Raw genomic sequence first — 17,383 nt, 5'->3', positions numbered from 1 at the left:
AAGTAAATTTTGAGGTACTTCTACTTTACTTGAATATTTCCGTTTGATGCTACTTTATTTTTCCACTCCACTACATTTCAGAGGGAAATATTGTGCTTTCTACTCCACTACATTTATTTGACAGCTTTAGTTACTTTTCAGATGAAGATTTGACACAATGGATAATATAACAAGCTTTTAAAATACAACACATTGTTAAAGAAAAAAATCAGTGGTTTCCAACCTTTTTGGTTTTTGACGTCTTACAAAAAGCAGTGTGTAGTTGGGGTCACATTTCAGATGTCTATGAGTTGTTCACAGCAAATAGTGATTTTTCCCTCTAAATTTCTCACATGCTTTCATTTCAATAAATGTTCAAATGATCCAATATTTCAGCAAAAATCAAAGATTAGAGAAAAAGTCCAAAAACTGAAAACAGATTTGTGTATCAGAACTTTGTTTTTTCTTTTTTCCTCTCCCATTAATCATCTCACGACCCTTCAGATTTATCTGGGGACCCTTTGGATGGGCCGACCCCTAGGTTGGGAACCACTGGACTAAATTAACTAACTGTATATAAAGTAGTTCAAACTAGCACCACCTCCAGCAGCTACAATATTAACATGCTGCTTACACACTGATGCTTCAGTATTAATAATCTAATGATGTCATATATAGTAATATATCAGTCAGGGGGACCAAACTAATTTTACTTTTAATACTTAGTCTTTACTTAAAGTCAATTCAGATGTCATATTATAAGGCCTGTAAATTAATGGTTATCATGCCAAATGATTCTGCAATAATCTGTCACTCTGGTTTAAACAAATACAGATGGTCAGATGTTTGAAAGGAAAGAGGCAGGAGATCACAGTTTTAGACCAAATTAAAACTTCTAAGTCTTTCTAAACAAGTGCCTGCAGGAGATGGTCTAGATGGACTAAAATTCAGACTCAGGTCCAGGAGGAGGGTGGAGGAGGTGGTTGCATAGAGGAGTCTTAGTGTGTCCGCAGAGTCTGTGTAGAAGGACAGAGCAGCAGCAGAGCAGTCCAGATACACTGATGATACTTTGTTAGATCCAAAGGAACACACAGGAATGATGGTGGACAGCACTTTGTGTCTGACAGTGGGGCTGTTCTCAGATCAGTTCAGACTGCAGCACTGAGACTCATCTCAACTTCCTCTGATTCCTCTGTCAGTCACTGCTGGACGAAGCTTTCCTCTCCACTCTACCTCCCAGTAACATGGTCCAGTCAGAGCACCTCTATACACAAGCTGCTGCAGCTGCTGCTGCTGCTTCAATCTCTCTGGATCATCAGGATACGGCTGATCCTCTCTCAACACACACTCCTTGATGTTCACTCACACTCTTACAGAGATCACCACCATCTAACGAGAGAAAAAGAAACAACAGAGGTCACAAGTCAGTGTTTAGTGAGACTCACTTCATCAGCTGTCAGTCAGTGATGCAGCATATCTAGGATGAAGACCTGCAGGGACACCAGCCCTGTTCAGACCAGAAGTGGAACAGCTGCGCAACGTAACCAGCTTCCTTTCAGCTCCAAGCTCACAGACCTGCAGAGACCTTTGGCATCAAGTCTGTTTACTCTGCAGATTTCACTAAAGTACAAAGAGGAAATCAACTGCTGAGAGTCATGAACACATCATTACTGCATAAACACTTTAGTGACACATTTATTGTTGTTATATGTAACCTGCTGTTAAATTTAAAGCAAGAGACTCTGTGTGTTGATGAACATCTTCTCTGCTTTTAAAATATCATCAGACAAATAAACATGGAGGCTATCATTGAAAATATTTGGAGGAAACCAAATGAGTGATGGACAGATATAAAGATGTGATTGCTGGACTTCAGCAGAGGTTCTAGTCTGTATAAAGACTAGGGGTGTCAAAATTCTCCAAATTTCCAAATTTTTTTAACTATCAAGTCTTCATTGGTTTTATGCCCTGATGACTGTCATTTACATTTTCAAATTCTTCTTTAAAAAGATAGGCTACATGGTATCAAGTGTAATATAACTACCATAATTTTTAAATGTACCACACTAAGGCCATATGGTCAAATATAAATACTTTATAGAAAATGTAATAACAATAACTTTCATTCACCAATTTCACCAGTCAATTGGGAACAAACTGTTAAACACAAAAACAAAATGAAAAGCCATTAGATGGAGGAAGGTTACTTTACAATAACAGCTTGGGTTTCTTCACCTGCAAAAAGCTTTTTGGTGAGGAAACTAAGTTTAAGTTGTGTTTCAGTTTTTAGACGGTCCCTGACCACTTGTCTCAAAGCCTACAAATTGTAGTTTTTCTTTCAATGATATTCTGTCATCGTTGTTTACACAACTCACAGGGAGGACAAAATGTTGCCACACCGATGACTTCTGGCAAGCAGGAGGATTTTCCAGGTCTGTTGTTCCTCTATCATCACCGACTCTGGCAGTGGCCATGGCGTTTAAAAAATGTTGTTGTTTTTCTTTGGACGCACGCAAGTAGGTGGGAGTGGAAAGAAAAGAAATATAGGGGGCCAATCCTGCTTTTGATTTTGAAAGTTGAAATCGAACGCTCATTTCGATCAATTTTCAATTTAGAATCAAAATCATGACACCCCTAATAAAGACCACATGGTTATTAAACGTAATGATGGTTCTGTGAAATCAGAGCTTGTGATTTGCAGGCTTTAGTCAGGCTGATCATAGAGCTCTGACAAAGATGAACTGATCAATTCTTTAGTGTTGAAATGAGAGAACAAATGCTTTCAGATCAGACTTGATGGTATGACAGTTTGATGAATGAAGACCACTGTCTCTATATATCTTGTAAGGCTGTCAGTTATAACCCAGCTTTATTTCCTGTAGACGTGAACACAACAGTCATCTTCACATCGACTCAAACACATGATCACAAAAGGATTCTGGCTGATCTGATTGGCTGACTGCTCTCTCTCTCTCTCTCTCTGTCTTTCTGTCCAATCCTGAAGCTTGTCGCCATTGCCTTCTCACAGCTTCACTGAGGAAAGCAGCCACTGAGAAGGTTGGAGGTTCACCAGGAAATACTAGATCTTTGCTTTGATACTAACTGTGTTTAATAAAATACTGCTGAAACCAGCACGGACTGACTCCAACCCTCTACTGACCTCAGAGTCTCCAGTCTACATTCTGGACTGTCCCGGAGATCAAACAGTAGCTTCAACGCTGAGTCCTCCCAAAACGCTCCGCTCAGCTCCAGCTTTCTCAGATGGGAGGGGTTGGACTTCAGAGCTGAGGCCAGAGAAGCACAGCTGATCTCTGACAAACTGCAGTGCAACAAGCTGAATAAAGAATAAATTATGTAACTTTAGAAGAAAATGTTCCTTCTACAAATGTCAGCACACTGAAGCAAATTCCTATCAATTATGTTGTAGGGGATCACAGTGTTATTCAGATTAAATTTGGTTGTCAGCATTAATTAATTAAATCATCTTTAATTAATTAAAGAATATCAGTTTATTAAACGGGGCACCACCTGGAGACCGGGACGTGACAATCAAACTACTGATTCAGTCTAATAAACAATTCACCCTGAATTTTGATATCAAATTAATAATTAAGATTTAAAATAAAAGGGTGAAATCTAGTTACACAATTAATACCCAAATTCATTCATAACATTGTTATAGCTGAAGAGAATCTGCTGCAGAGATTAACTTCACAAAATTCAGGCAAAAACACCAGAAGAACTTGTTATACTATAAACTGGATTTATTCTACGTCAACAAGAAATTACAGCCAATGCTATTCAAGTATAACAAAACATCAATGCTAATCCTAGCTAATGGTGTGATTTTATACAGTATGTGAATGAATGTGCATTTGTGTGTGTTTGTGTATGTGTGTATGCGTATGTAACAATATGGCCGTCTCAAATCACATGCAGTGGTGAGACTCTGTATGTAGATGTTAAGGGGGGGACGCACAAAGCAAGGCTACACACAAGACCCAAACCATGTGAAGTGAGTGAAGTCACGTTTGTGTAGGAGAGAGGGAGCACACAAAAGAACCAGCGAAACAGGTTTTCAGTTCAGTCTTTGTTGAATCATCTGCTCAGTCTGCCTTGTTCCTGTGTCTCAGCTTCTTTTGAGGTTTTCAAAAAATATTCTGCATTTGATCCCATCTGCCTGCTGCATTTGGGTCCAACTGCTACAGTCTCCCCATGACAGAACAACTCAACCAGCCATGGATCTAGTAGAGACAGACCTACTTCCTGTTTTCCAGCCTTCGATCCATCCTAATGACTCTGACGGTGAGCACACAACTAAGTTTTTTCCATGAGGAGAACCCTGACCTCTGCTATGAGGTTGATGGCAGATCACTGGGAGTCTGTGGAGCGTCAGGCTCCATTCTCCGTGTTCCCCAGTAGCCATCCAGCCTCCAAACCAGCGAACCTGCAGTATGTTAACCACTAGTCTGTTTCTCAGCCTGCTAGCTTTGGGCCTGCTAGCCTTCAGCCTGCACCCCAGACTGCTCGCAACCAGCCTTCTCTACAGTCTCTAAGGCTATGGTTTGTGAGCCTGCAGCCTGCCAGTCTTGAACCAGCTCGAGCCCTAAACTCATGCCTGGGAAGCCACCTGGCTCTGGGAGGTTCGTGCAGTGACAGATTTACAGTCTTCATGGCAGATGATGAAACCTCTCCTTGGGTCACCTTGTTACCATGCCTATCCAGGGCTACTTCTCCATTCCCCAGTGCCACCCCAATCTCCTGTCCCTGTTGAGCTGCAACAATCTCTTGGCCCTGTTGTTTACAGCAACGTCCTGTCTCTGCTTATCTGCAGCAACCCCCTGTTTCTGAGCTGCAACAGCTCGCTGTTTCTGAGTTGCAATGTTCATGTACCTGCCTGTCCAAAGTTATGGAGTCCCTGGTCCTTAGGTTCCTGTTTAGCTGTTTACTTTGGCTACCAAGTTTGGCTGATTGCAGCTTTCCCAAGGAGGCCAATTCTCCACTTCCTGAATCCCCATTGCTCCACCTTCAGAGTCTGCAGCATCCCATGTGGGTCAACCTTCAGAGTCTGCAGCATCCCCTGCAACTCCACCTTCAGTTTACCGCATCCCCTGCAACTCTGCCTTCAGAGTCTACAGCATCCTCTTCGACTCTGCCCTCAGAGTCTGCTGCATCCCTTGCGACTCTGCCTTCAGAGTCTGCAGCATGCCTGGTGGACCTGCCTCCAGAGTCAGCTACACTTCTAGTGGCCCTGCTCACTGTATCTCCACTGCCCAACGCAACAGTCAACTACCTCCTAGATCTTCTAGAACTTTAGGATATTCTAAACCTTCTAGACCATCTAGACCATCCAGGCCTTCTAGAACTCAGGTTGGCAGTCTCCCCCAACCCACAGCCAGACCTTCAGGAACTCCAGTTGGCATTCTCTGCTGACCCACAGCCAGACCTTCTAAACCATCAGTCTGCCATCTTCACTGACACTCAACCAGACCTCCATTGGCCATTTCCACTAACCCACAGTCAGACCTCCCAGATCATTAGTCAGCCATCTTCACCAACCCCAAGTCAGAGCTCCAGCTTCCCACCACCAGTCTACCTCTTCTGCAACCTGCCTCAACCTGCAGCTGAATCTTCTGGTGCTGGCTGCCGCTCCCTGGCCTCTGCCTTTGCCGCTGACCTCCAGGATGGTCCTGTCTTCGCTGCCTGCAGCCCGATTTCCAGAGGGGTTCCAATTCCGTTGCCGGCTTCCTGCCCAACCCCCTTGAATGGTACTGCCCATTTGTCCTGTGCCCCGGTTGCCCTCCTGAGCGACAGCAGCCATCTGTCTGGCACCCAAGTTGCCCTCCCAAGCGACACCGGCCGTCTGTCCTGTGCCCTGGTCACCCTCCCAAGTGACTTCACCTGTCTGTCCTGCCTCCTGGCGTTCTCCAGAGCAGCTTCAGCCATTGCCCCTGCCCTCTGGTTGCCTGCCAGAGGTCCTCAGCTTCCCCTTGGTCCTGCCCCCAGGCTGCTGAGTCATCTGCTTAATCTGCCTTGTTCCTGTGTCTCAGCTCTTTTGGGATTTTCAATAAAATCTGCCTGCTGTCTCTTGCATTTGGGTCCACCTGCTCCTTGTGACACCATCACATCTTAAAGAGCTGGTACCTTATTACCCCAGTAAAACACTGCACTCCCAAAATGCAGGCTTACTTGTGGTTCCTAGAATTTCTAAAAGTAGAATGGGAGGCAGAGCCTTCAGCCATCAGGGTCCTCTTCTTTGGAACCATCTTCCAATTTCAGTCCTTGAGGCAGATACCCTCTCTACATTTAAGAGTAGACTTAATACCTAATTTTTTGATGAAGCTTATAGTTGAGACTGGCTCAGGCTTGCCTTGACCAGCCCCTAGTTATGCTGCTATAGGCTTAGACTGCTGAGGGACTTCTCATGATACACAGAGCTTCTCTCTCCTCCTCTCCCTTTCCATCTGTATGCATTGATGTCCCATTAATTCATGTCACCAACTTAGCTTTGTTGAAGAAAATCACTAAAGTCCTTGTTCAAAGTTTGCTGTGGTGGAAGTGATTTAATACCATTCTGGAAATGCGGTGAGATTACTGACACAAAGCTGGTCTGAGGCAGTAGACTGACCCAGAGCAGAAGAAATGGAAGCACTTTATACAGTGAGATCAAGGCAGTGACCAACAAATGGTAACAAAAGGTCAAGGGGGAGGGCATTTGCATACAGAATCAAAGCAGCATAGTATGGGGGGAGGGTAGGCTCTCAGGTAGGTGAAATCAAGGGGCGGAAGGAGGGGATACCGCATTCAGATAAGATCAAAAAGGTCAAATCAGCAGGGGTTAAAGGCAGGAAAGACACACAGTTGGCATCTTGTGGATCAAGGGGTGGTTCCTAGATGTACTTGATTATCAAGTCTCTACCCAAATGTGTATTTCTTCTTCAGCTTTTCCCCTAGAGCCTTTGTGCTTTCTCATCTTGCAGGCACTGGGATGGCCATGAATCCCCATCTGGGGATCGATCTTGATACCAGTGGGGGGGACCGACTGCTACCATTATTATTGTTGTTATTGTTATTATTAGTCATATTTTTACTATTACTATAGTTCTTATTATGGTTTGAAATTAAACATTTAAATAGTACTTAAATATCTGAAAACATCTGAATGTCTAAATCTGAAGGGAAATTTACCTCATAATAATCATCCTTATGTCTGCAGTTTAGAGTCACCACAACTTTCACATTATATTAATCTCAGCACAGAAGTAAAAAGTAGTGTCTGACCTCAGCGTCTCCATTCTACATTGTGCACTTTCCAGAAAATCACACAGCGTCTTCACTCCTGAATCCTCAAGGTTGTTGTAGTTCAGATCAAGCTCTCTCAGATGGGAGGGGTTTGACTTCAGAGCTGAGGCCAGAGAAGCACAGCTGATCTCTGACAAATGGCAGTCCTTCAATCTTAATAAAGAAGAAATCATGTAGTGTTAGCAACAGATTATTCTGCTTGAAAACATTCAAAATTTCATAATCTGTTCATGGCTGAAGAAGGTTTAGAATGTAGAAGTTTAGAAAATGGAAACTCCAAACACCCGAACCCAACAGGATGCAGGTTAAAAATTGTCAAACACAAACTGTGATAAAGAGCTCTCATTAATAAAAATGACAACATGCTGCTGCTTCAATAAAGACATAGTGACTTCACATCTTAAATTCTGCAGCACCACCAGGGACTCCATCTATACTCATTCATGTTGTGCAGCCAAACACAACTAACATTTCACATCATATTAATCTCAGCACAGAAGTAAAAAATGGTGTCTGACCCCAGATTCTCCAGTCTACAATGTGGACAGAAAATCAGACAGCAGCTTCACTCCTGAATCCCACAGGTTGTTGTCACTCAAATCCAGCTCTCTCAGATAAGAGGGGTTGGACTTCAGGGCTGAGGCCAGAGAATCACCACTGAACTTTGACAACCTGCATTTCCTCAATCTGAATAAAGAATAAATCATATAGATAAAAGTCCATTACAGTTAGATTAGATTAGATTAGATTAGATTAGATTAGATCCATTCAGGTTTTAAATGTATAATTTATCAAATAGTGAAAAAGAGCTCTCATTAATATTAATGACAACATGCTGCTACTACAACAACTTAATGAATTAGCCAGTGCAGCATTTTATTGCTATTATTAAGTTTTTAAATCTGCAGCTCTAACGCAGTTAATGGTCTAAATCATTAAAGAAGAAAATAGACATTTATAGTAAAATACTCAGTGTGGATCAACTTAACATCATCCTTATATCTGCAGATTAGTGTCACTACAACTTTCACATCATATTAATCTCAGCACAGAAGTAAAATAAATGATTTCTGACCTCAGAGTCTCCAGTCTACAGTGTGGACTCTCCAGAAAATCACACAGCAGCTTCACTCCCGAATCCTTCAGGACATTTGATCTCAGCCGCTCCTCGTCATCAGTGTTACTCAGATCCAGCTCTCTCAGATGGGAGGGGTTGGACTTCAGAGCTGAGGCCAAAGATGCACAGCTGATCTCTGACAAACTGCATTCCTCCAATCTGAATAAAGATTAAATCATGTAGATAAAAATACATTATAATTCATCAGATCCATTCAGATTTTAAACATGTAAGTCAACATTGTTGTGTCCTAATCAACAAACTTTTCCCTGAAATAAGTAGATTGACTTTGTCATTGTGTTATTGTGGATCATTGTGTCAGCCTTCTACAGAAATCATCCAAATGTCATCACAACATTCAGACACCTATTCATGTCACAACAGATCAAAAAAATGCTGCTGACCTTGATCAACTCTGTAATAAAGATCAGATTAGACATGTTGGATTAAAAAGCTTGTGCATTACTTTTATTTATCTTCTTCCTGTAAATGGTAACAATTACATGTCGTTTCATTAAAAACACTACAGAACTTGAGTAAATACAGAAAAATAAACATTTTTGCTCCTACTGTGGCACGTATTTCTAACCACAGATTTACTGTCATCATCACCACTGACTGACTGTGATCATTGCTAAATATCAGACTTTCACATGACTTCCCTTTTAACTGGTGGTGCAGCTACCCAAAGTGACATCATTTTCTGATGAGAAGCATCATGCACATGTTGAAGTGTCACCTGTAATTGGTGGCAGCTCAGACACGACTCATGATACAAACCACATTTGGAAATATGATTTGCTTTCTTTGTCTGTACTCCTGTATGAGAGTTTTAAAGTTTGTGTGAGAGAGACATTATGTTTAAGTTCCTGCAAAATAGTGTGTTCTCAATGTTTTATATGAAAGACATTATTCCTGAAAATGCAATAAAAGCCTTGAACTTTTGGTTTACAGATTTGAGTTGGACACATGTAACAAAAATTATAAACATTAAATTGGTCTCACAGATGCGAGACTGTCTAATAATTTCAACAGTTTTCTTACAAATATCAGAACTTTTCAAGTGTAGACTAAGTTCAAAGTGAATCCAAATGTTCAGGCCTTTTGGACTTTAAACTTTTTAGTGATTTGTGAAAAACAAATTAATCAAATTAAATCTGAAACTTCTGTCATGAATTTAATTAACTGGGTATATACAAAATGTACAAGAGGAAAACACTTTCAATGGACTGACCTCAGAGTCTCCAGTCTACAGTTTGGACTCTCCAGTCCAGCAGACAGCAGCTTCACTCTTGGAACCTGCAGGTTGTTGTAGCTTAGATCCAGCTCTCTGAGATGGGAGGGGTTGGACTTCAGAGCTGAGGCCACGACTTCACAGTGAATGTCTGAGAGCCGACAGTTCTTAAGCCTGTTATTACAAGTTATATTACATTTAAATATGCTAAAATCAAACACTTTTATCATAAAAATAGACACTATGCATTTTGATGACAACGCAAATTGTGTTGGGGGGGGGGGGGGGGTCAGTAGCTGTATATAGTACATATACAGCAAGCACTGTAAAATGCTGTCTGCTGTGAGAAAATGTTGACTGTCAAACTTTTTCAAAACAAGTCCTGTAGCTCTTTTGCTGGATTTGTATTAATACTAGATGATGAAGGATGAACTGTAAAATGTAACATTCTTTACAACTAAACAGAATAACTGTGTTCATAAGTGTAAACACGCCAACTACAACGTTTTCTTTGCTCTCAAACATTTTGTTACATCAGAAGTACAATTGTTCAAAAGCTGAACACACTTCAATAGTTTGTAAGTTTTATAGTGTGCATGTATGAAAAGGAGGGATGTATATCAGTTACTGATATTTCATTGGCCAAGAAATTAGAAAATATAACTACAGTTACTGGTCAGGTCTTCTGTTGATACTGGAGCAGAATGAGACTAACAAAGCAGACATGGTTTTAGAATAGATTATAGTAGTCTGTACAGTCTTGCCTATCTTGCCGTTATCTCCTCTGCTCTCTGTGTTCCTGCCTGTTTGCACAAGGCCAGTGTAATTTACAAACAAAAATAACCTATATTGTGTTAAGATCAAATAAATACTTTTGGTTATTGTATTGGTATCGGCCACAATGTGGCCCTGAAATTCCACATTGGCGCATCTCTAATGTAAAGTGATACACACTTTGCAGCATGCACTATTAAATTATATTGCACTTTACTGTTATATTGATATGATTGATGTAATATTGGCTTTATAATATTGATACTTTCTTTCCCAGTCACTCCCAACACTGTAAAATGCTCCCTTAAAAATGTTTATTTTTGTGACATGTACAAAGAATACACCATTTCAAGCCCAAATAGGCTCTTCAGACTTGGGTACAGAGGCAAAAGGAAGTATCTAAAACTTTTTGGACTGAGCACCTGGACATGAGAGATGTGTATGTGTTCTGCAGTGATTGATTTATAATATTGATAATTACATATAAACTTACACAGCCTTTCTGCAGTTCCTCACAGCTGGGATCAGTCTATGTTGTCCCTCATGTGATGTGTTGTACTTGTTCAGATCCAACTCATCCAGAACCTCCTCTGACATTTGCAGCATGTAGGCCAGAGCTGAGCAGTGGATCCCAGAGAGTTCCTTATCTAAACTATTCTCTGACTTCAGGAACTCTTGGATTTCCTGATGTACAGAGCGGTCGTTCATCTCAATCAAACAGTGGAAGATGTTGATGCTTCTGTCAGGAGAGATTTTGGTCTTCTTCTCCTTCAGATTTTTGATGGCTCTCTGGATGATTTTTGGACTGTTCACTGTCTGTCCTAGCAGGCCTCCTAAAAGACTCTGGTTGGACTCCATAGAGAGGCCATGAAGGAAGCGAACAAAGAGGTCCAGGTGGCCATTTTCACTTCTGAGAGATTTCTCCATGGCCCTCCTCAGGTAGACATCTAGGGATATGTAATGGTCATTGTCTCTGTCATCATTGCCATCATCAATGATTTCACCATCATCATCGCCATCATCAATGATTTCACCATCATCATCATCATCATCATCATCATCATCATCAATGACTTCACCATTGTTGTCATCATCATCTACATCATCAATGAACTCATCACCATCTTCCATTAATTCATCATAATAATCTAAATAATGATAGTCATCAACATCATCATCATCATCAATGAATTCATCATCATCATTCACATTTCCCAGGAAGTCCTCCAGTACCTCTGTGTTGCTGTTGGTGTAACAGTGGTGCATGTAGACTGCAGCCAGAAACTCCTGAACACTCAGATGAATAAAGCAGTAGACTGTTTTCTGAAGAGAAGATCGGAAGATCACATGCTCTCTTTTGAAGATCTCTGTGCAAACTCCTGATAACACCAAGGCCTCTGTGACATCAAGACCACACTGCTCCAGGTCTTTTTGGTAGAATATGATTTCTCCTTTCTCCAGATGTTCAAATGCCAGCCTCCCCAGCTTCAGAAGAACTTCTCTGTCAGCCTCCGTAAGCTCTTGTGGACTTGTCTCTTGTTCCTCATCATACTTCTTCTTCTTTGTTTGTACCTGTGGACTTGTCTCATGTCCCTCATCATACTTGTGCTTTTTCCTCTTTGCAAGAACCAGCAGGAAGTGTGAGTACATGTCAGTCAGGGTCTTGGGCAGCTCTACATTCTGGTCTTTAGTCAACATGTGCTCCAGAACTGCAGCAGTGATCCAGCAGAGGAGTGGAATGTGACACATGATGTGGAGGCTCTTGGATGTCTTAATGTGTGAGATGATTCTGCTGGACAGCTCTTCAACACTGAATCTCCTCCTGAAGTACTCCTCCTTCTGGGCATCAGTGAAGCCTCGTACTTCTGTAAACCTGTCAACACATGTCGTAGGGATCTGATTGGCTGCTGCAGGTCGGGAAGTTATCCAGATGAGAGCCAAGGGAAGCAGATTCCCCTCAATGAGGTTTGTCAACAGCACATTGACTGATGACTTCTGTGTGACATCAGACACAACCTTCCTTTTCTTGAAATCCAGTGAAAGTCTGCTTTCATCCAGGCCATCAAAGATGAACAAAACTTGACAGTCAGTGAGACACTCTGCTGTGACCTTCTGTAATGTTGGATGGAAATAATGGATCAGCATGAGAAGACTGTACTGCTCATCTTTGATCAAGTTCAGTTCCCTGAACGATAGCAGAATCACCAGACCGACATCTTGGTTTTCCAAGCCCTCTGCCCAGTCCAGAGTGAACTTCTGCACTGAGAAGGTTTTTCCAACACCAGCAACGCCGTTTGTCAGAACGACTTTGATGATGTGCTCTTGTTGGTCAGGTAAGACTTTAAAGATGTTGTGGCACTTGATTGGCGTGTCATGGAGGGTCTCCATCTTGGAAGCAGTCTCAAGCTGCCTCACTTCATGTTGGGTATTAACCTCTTTACTCTTTCCCTCTGTGATATAGAGCTCAGTGTAGATCCTGTTCAATCAATCAATCAATCAATCTTTATTTATATAGCGCCATATCACAACAGAAGTCATCTCAAGGCACTTTTCACATAGAGCAGGTCAAGACCGTACTCTTTAATTTACAGAGACCCAACAGTTCCCCCATGAGCAAGCACTTGGCGACAGCGGTAAGGAAAAACTCCCCTTTAACGGGTAGAAACCTCAAGCAGACCCCGGCTCTTGGTGGGCGGCCATCTGCTTTGACCGGTTGGGTTGAGAGAGAGAAAGAGAGAGGGGAAGGGGGAGGGGGGACAGCAGAAAAACAATGACAACAACAAACAACAACAAGCACAAGCATCAACAGACAGGGAAGGATGCCATCAGGACTGTGAAGAACCGCGAAGGTTCGGCCCGGGAGTCAGGTTTTCCTGTGAGATGAGAAAGCACAAAAAACTCCGGGGAAGAAGCAAAGTTAGTGACATGCATTGCTGTTACATGAATGCATACAGATGGAGAGGAGGAGGAGGAGAGAGGAGCTCAGTGCATCATGGGAAGTCCCCCAGTAGTCTAGGCCTATAGCAGCATAACTAAGGGCTGATCCAAGGCGAGCCTGGTCGGCCCTAACTATAAGCTTTATCAAAAAGGAAAGTTTTAAGCCTACTCTTAAACATAGAGAGGGTGTCTGCACCCCGGACTGAATCCGGTAGATGGTTCCAAAGAAGAGGAGCCTGATAGCTGAAGGCTCTGCCTCCCATTCTACTTTTAAAGACTGTAGGGACCACCAGTAAGCCTGCATACTGGGAGCGCAGTGTTCTAGTGGGGTAATACGGTATTATGAGCTCTTCAAGATATGATGGTGCCTGACCATTAAGGGCTTTGTAGGTTAGGAGAAGGATTTTAAATTCTATTCTAGATTTTACAGGAAGCCAATGTAGTGAAGCTAAAATGGGAGAAATATGATCTCTTTTTCTAGTTTTAGTCAATACACGTGCAGCTGCGTTCTGGACCAGCTGGAGAGTCTTTAGAGACTTGTTAGGGCAGCCTGATAATAAGGAATTGCAATAATCCAGCCTAGAAGTAACAAATGCGTGAACTAGTTTTTCTGCATCTTTTAGGGACAGGATGTGCCTGATTTTTGAGATATTACGTAAGTGAAAAAAGGCAGTCCTTGAAATTTGATTTATGTGGGAGTTAAAGGACATATCCTGATCAAAGATAACTCCCAGATTCCTTACGGTGGTGCTGGAGGCCAGGGTAATGCCATCCAGAGCAGCTTTGTCATTAGATAATGTGTTCCTAAGGTGTTTAGGGCCAAGCACAATAACTTCAGTTTTATCTGAATTTAGTAGTAGAAAATTGCAGGTCATCCAGGTCTTTATGTCGTTAAGGCATGTTTGGAGTTTAGTTAACTGATTGGGTTCATCTGGCTTCATTGATAAATATAATTGGGTATCGTCTGCGTAACAATGAAAATTTATGGAGTGTTTCCTAATAATGTTACCTAAAGGAAGCATATATAAGGTGAATAGAATTGGTCCAAGTACAGAACCTTGTGGAACTCCGTGTCTAACTTTTGCCTTCACGGAGGATTCATCATTAACATGTACAAACTGAAATCGGTCTGATAAATAAGACTTAAACCAGCTTAATGCAGTTCCTTTAATGCCAATTAAATGTTCCAGTCTCTGCAAAAGGATTTGATGGTCAATTGTGTCAAATGCAGCACTAAGATCTAACAGGACAAGTATAGAGACAAATCCTTTGTCTGATGCAGTTAGGAGGTCATTTGTGACTTTCACCAGTGCTGTCTCTGTGCTATGATGCGCTCTAAATCCTGACTGAAAATCCTCAAATAAACTATTGTTATGTAGAAAGTCACATAACTGATTGGAGACTGCTTTCTCAAGGATCTTGGATAGAAATGGAAGGTTAGATATAGGTCTATAATTGGCTAAAACACCTGAATCCAGAGTAGGCTTTTTAAGAAGAGGTTTAATTACAGCTACTTTAAAGGACTGTGGTACATAGCCTGTTACTAAAGACAGATTGATCATATCTAGTTGAGGAGGGTTCTACTTTCTGCTTCATCAGTTCCTTCAGTCACATGTTGACATCTCCTCCTCAGACTGAACTTATATATACCTAGAACCTCCTGCAGATCACCATCAGCTGATAGAGAGGAAAAATATAGATCTGAACAACTATCAGTGAGTTTACATGCACTTACATAACCAGGCTACTCAGAGGAACCAGGTTACAGGGATAATCGGGAAATGTGTTAACATACAAAGTAGTACCCTGTTTACTCTAAGTCAACTCTAAGCAACAAATCAGTGATCAGATTTCTTCTCTACACTGACCTTATTCTTAAAGCTTGCCTTTCTTATTTCAGTATTAGTGATAGAGGATGTTCATTAGTCCTGAATTTTGGTTCTTTTTTTCTCTGTGTGTCTGAGTCAGAACTTTTCCTCGCAATGCAAATGTGTCTGAATTAAAGGAACAGTAAAATGTTAAGTGGTGGAAACCAAATTATTTAGACATCTAGAGGAAGCTTTGTGTTAGTATCAGTTTTAGTTGGACTTTAAATACAAGGGTGAATCACTCTGCGCAATGATCTCTCCTTTCAGTCAGCTGCTCCACTGCAACCCTAACCCTATCTACAGTATTTTGTTAAGTATATGTTATGTGCATACATGGCAGAGAATTTGATGTTCTCTAGGAGAAATCTACCTGGGGAAATCAGGTTTTCGGATCCCCATTACAGTAACTAATAACGGTTACTTTGTAGACTCACATCACTGCCCACCTGGCAAAAGTTCATTCATGTTTCCCACAGTTAGACCCACAAAATTTCAATAATCCAATGGTGACCCCCCAAATTACTCTCAGAGCCGCCAGTGTCTGTTGATAAGTGGAGGAGATATCGCTAGATTTACCGTGGTCATAAGTTTGCATAGTTTAGGCACTATGTTCTAAAAGGTCTATATCTCCCACATAATTCTTTCTATGTTGACATAAACCTACACAAATTAAAGCTGAGACTTTAATGTAATGTCAATTACTTTATTTTAAATTGAACATGCTGAGGCACAGAGCCTGATGAACAAAAAAAGTTGTAACTGTCCAAATACTTGCTGACTGGACTGTATCTAAAATTATGGAAAGTGTAAAGACACAGGCTGTTTCTTCTCACAGATCTGCTGCCTGGATGTGATGTCATGTTTGTCTATTCCTGTGACTGACCTTCTGCTCCTGAGCTGATGTTTGGCAGTTTCCCCACCAGATCATTCCCGCTGATCTTCTTTAAAATATTCTTGATCACTTCCACAGCTCCAGCAAATTCATATTTCTGCACCATCAGATCCACTGCATCCCGCCTCTCTGCCTTCGACAGCTGGCTCTCTTTAATGGGTAGGATGTCACCCACCTTTTCATACTTCAGGGACCACTTGAACTTCTCAAATTCATCGTCTCTTAAATCATCCAGAATGTTGAGGAGGTCCATCTCTGTCATCTTGGCTCTCTGGTAAAATCAGAGAACATTGATTAGAGCGCAGTTAGGTTTCTGTTTGTACCAGTAGAAACTTATTCTTTGTTTCTACTGGATCTGACTGATTTGACAAAAATGCTAGTTTGGCTGCAGTCATTCAAGTGTTAGAGAAACTCAAGAGGATCTTCAGTAAAAATATCTCACCACAAGTCTACTCAGAAGCTGTTATGGAACTTTCTATCAGATCAGGTTTTCTCAGTTTCTCAGTTAAAATTTACATTTTTATGTAAAAATGTTGAGAATGAATGTTCAATGTTAAACAATAGTTGACAAAGTAATCTCACCACAAAGTCCAGTTAGTCTTCTGCTTTCAAAACTAAGCTGTTTGTTGTAGTTCAGTGAACTCTGGAGCGTTTTCTGTGTTTTGATTGGTTCATTAACGCTATAATGAAATCTGTCAACTGAGAGCACCTGAAAATAAGGGTCTAACCCGATTAACCAAATTAACCTGATTAATCCTGAAACATGCACATGTAAATTCACATGTGAATTTTGATGCAGTGCCCCTCTACAAGACTGATAATGCTGAACCCACCAAAAGACCTTCATCGTTTCAGGTGATATTGTACTTTCAAGGCATTTTCTCAAACATGTTTAAATAGCAAATAACAAAAAATAATGTTGACACTATGAATATGGGATCATGTGCTTCTGTGCAAGAAGACAGCCAAGTTTAAATTACTGTCTGTCCAGAATGACAATAAAAAGAAATATCTACAAACATATTGAAAACAGTCTCAAACATGAATAAATGATCATGTCAGATGTGAGCATTTTCAAAAACAGAGTTGAACTTACTCTACTTATTGCTGTCTTATCTTGTGTCCATCAGTGCAGCAGCTCTCTCATGTTGTGACGATGTCTGAAAAAGAAGTTATTATTCACTCAGTGGGACCACCTGCTTCAATTAGAACGCCACCTTTCATTATTCAACTCTGACTCTTCTACTTTATCAGTCCCTGTTACAGTAGGATGCCCCGAG

At 41.2% G+C, this 17,383-nt stretch overlaps 1 protein-coding gene across 1 annotated transcript; it reads right to left on the bottom strand.

Moving 5' to 3' along the window:
* Positions 1 to 638: 638 nt before the first annotated feature.
* Positions 639 to 16,365, bottom strand: LOC122972985 (protein NLRC3-like). The gene is made up of 9 exons (XM_044340431.1): positions 16,095 to 16,365; positions 12,005 to 12,889; positions 11,595 to 11,944; positions 10,900 to 11,363; positions 9,633 to 9,806; positions 8,357 to 8,557; positions 7,261 to 7,434; positions 3,140 to 3,313; positions 639 to 1,368 (listed from the first exon to the last, which is right to left on the bottom strand). Exons 1-9 carry the CDS (start codon positions 16,363 to 16,365, stop codon positions 1,359 to 1,361), a joined length of 2,703 nt encoding a protein of 900 aa, XP_044196366.1. The 3' UTR covers positions 639 to 1,358.
* Positions 16,366 to 17,383: the final 1,018 nt, after the last annotated feature.

This window comes from Thunnus albacares, chromosome 21 (genome assembly GCF_914725855.1).
Source record: "Thunnus albacares chromosome 21, fThuAlb1.1, whole genome shotgun sequence".
NCBI lineage: Eukaryota > Metazoa > Chordata > Actinopteri > Scombriformes > Scombridae > Thunnus > Thunnus albacares.
The sequence above is the reverse complement of the archived record's forward strand: the minus strand, read 5'-3'. Positions and strand labels throughout refer to the sequence as shown.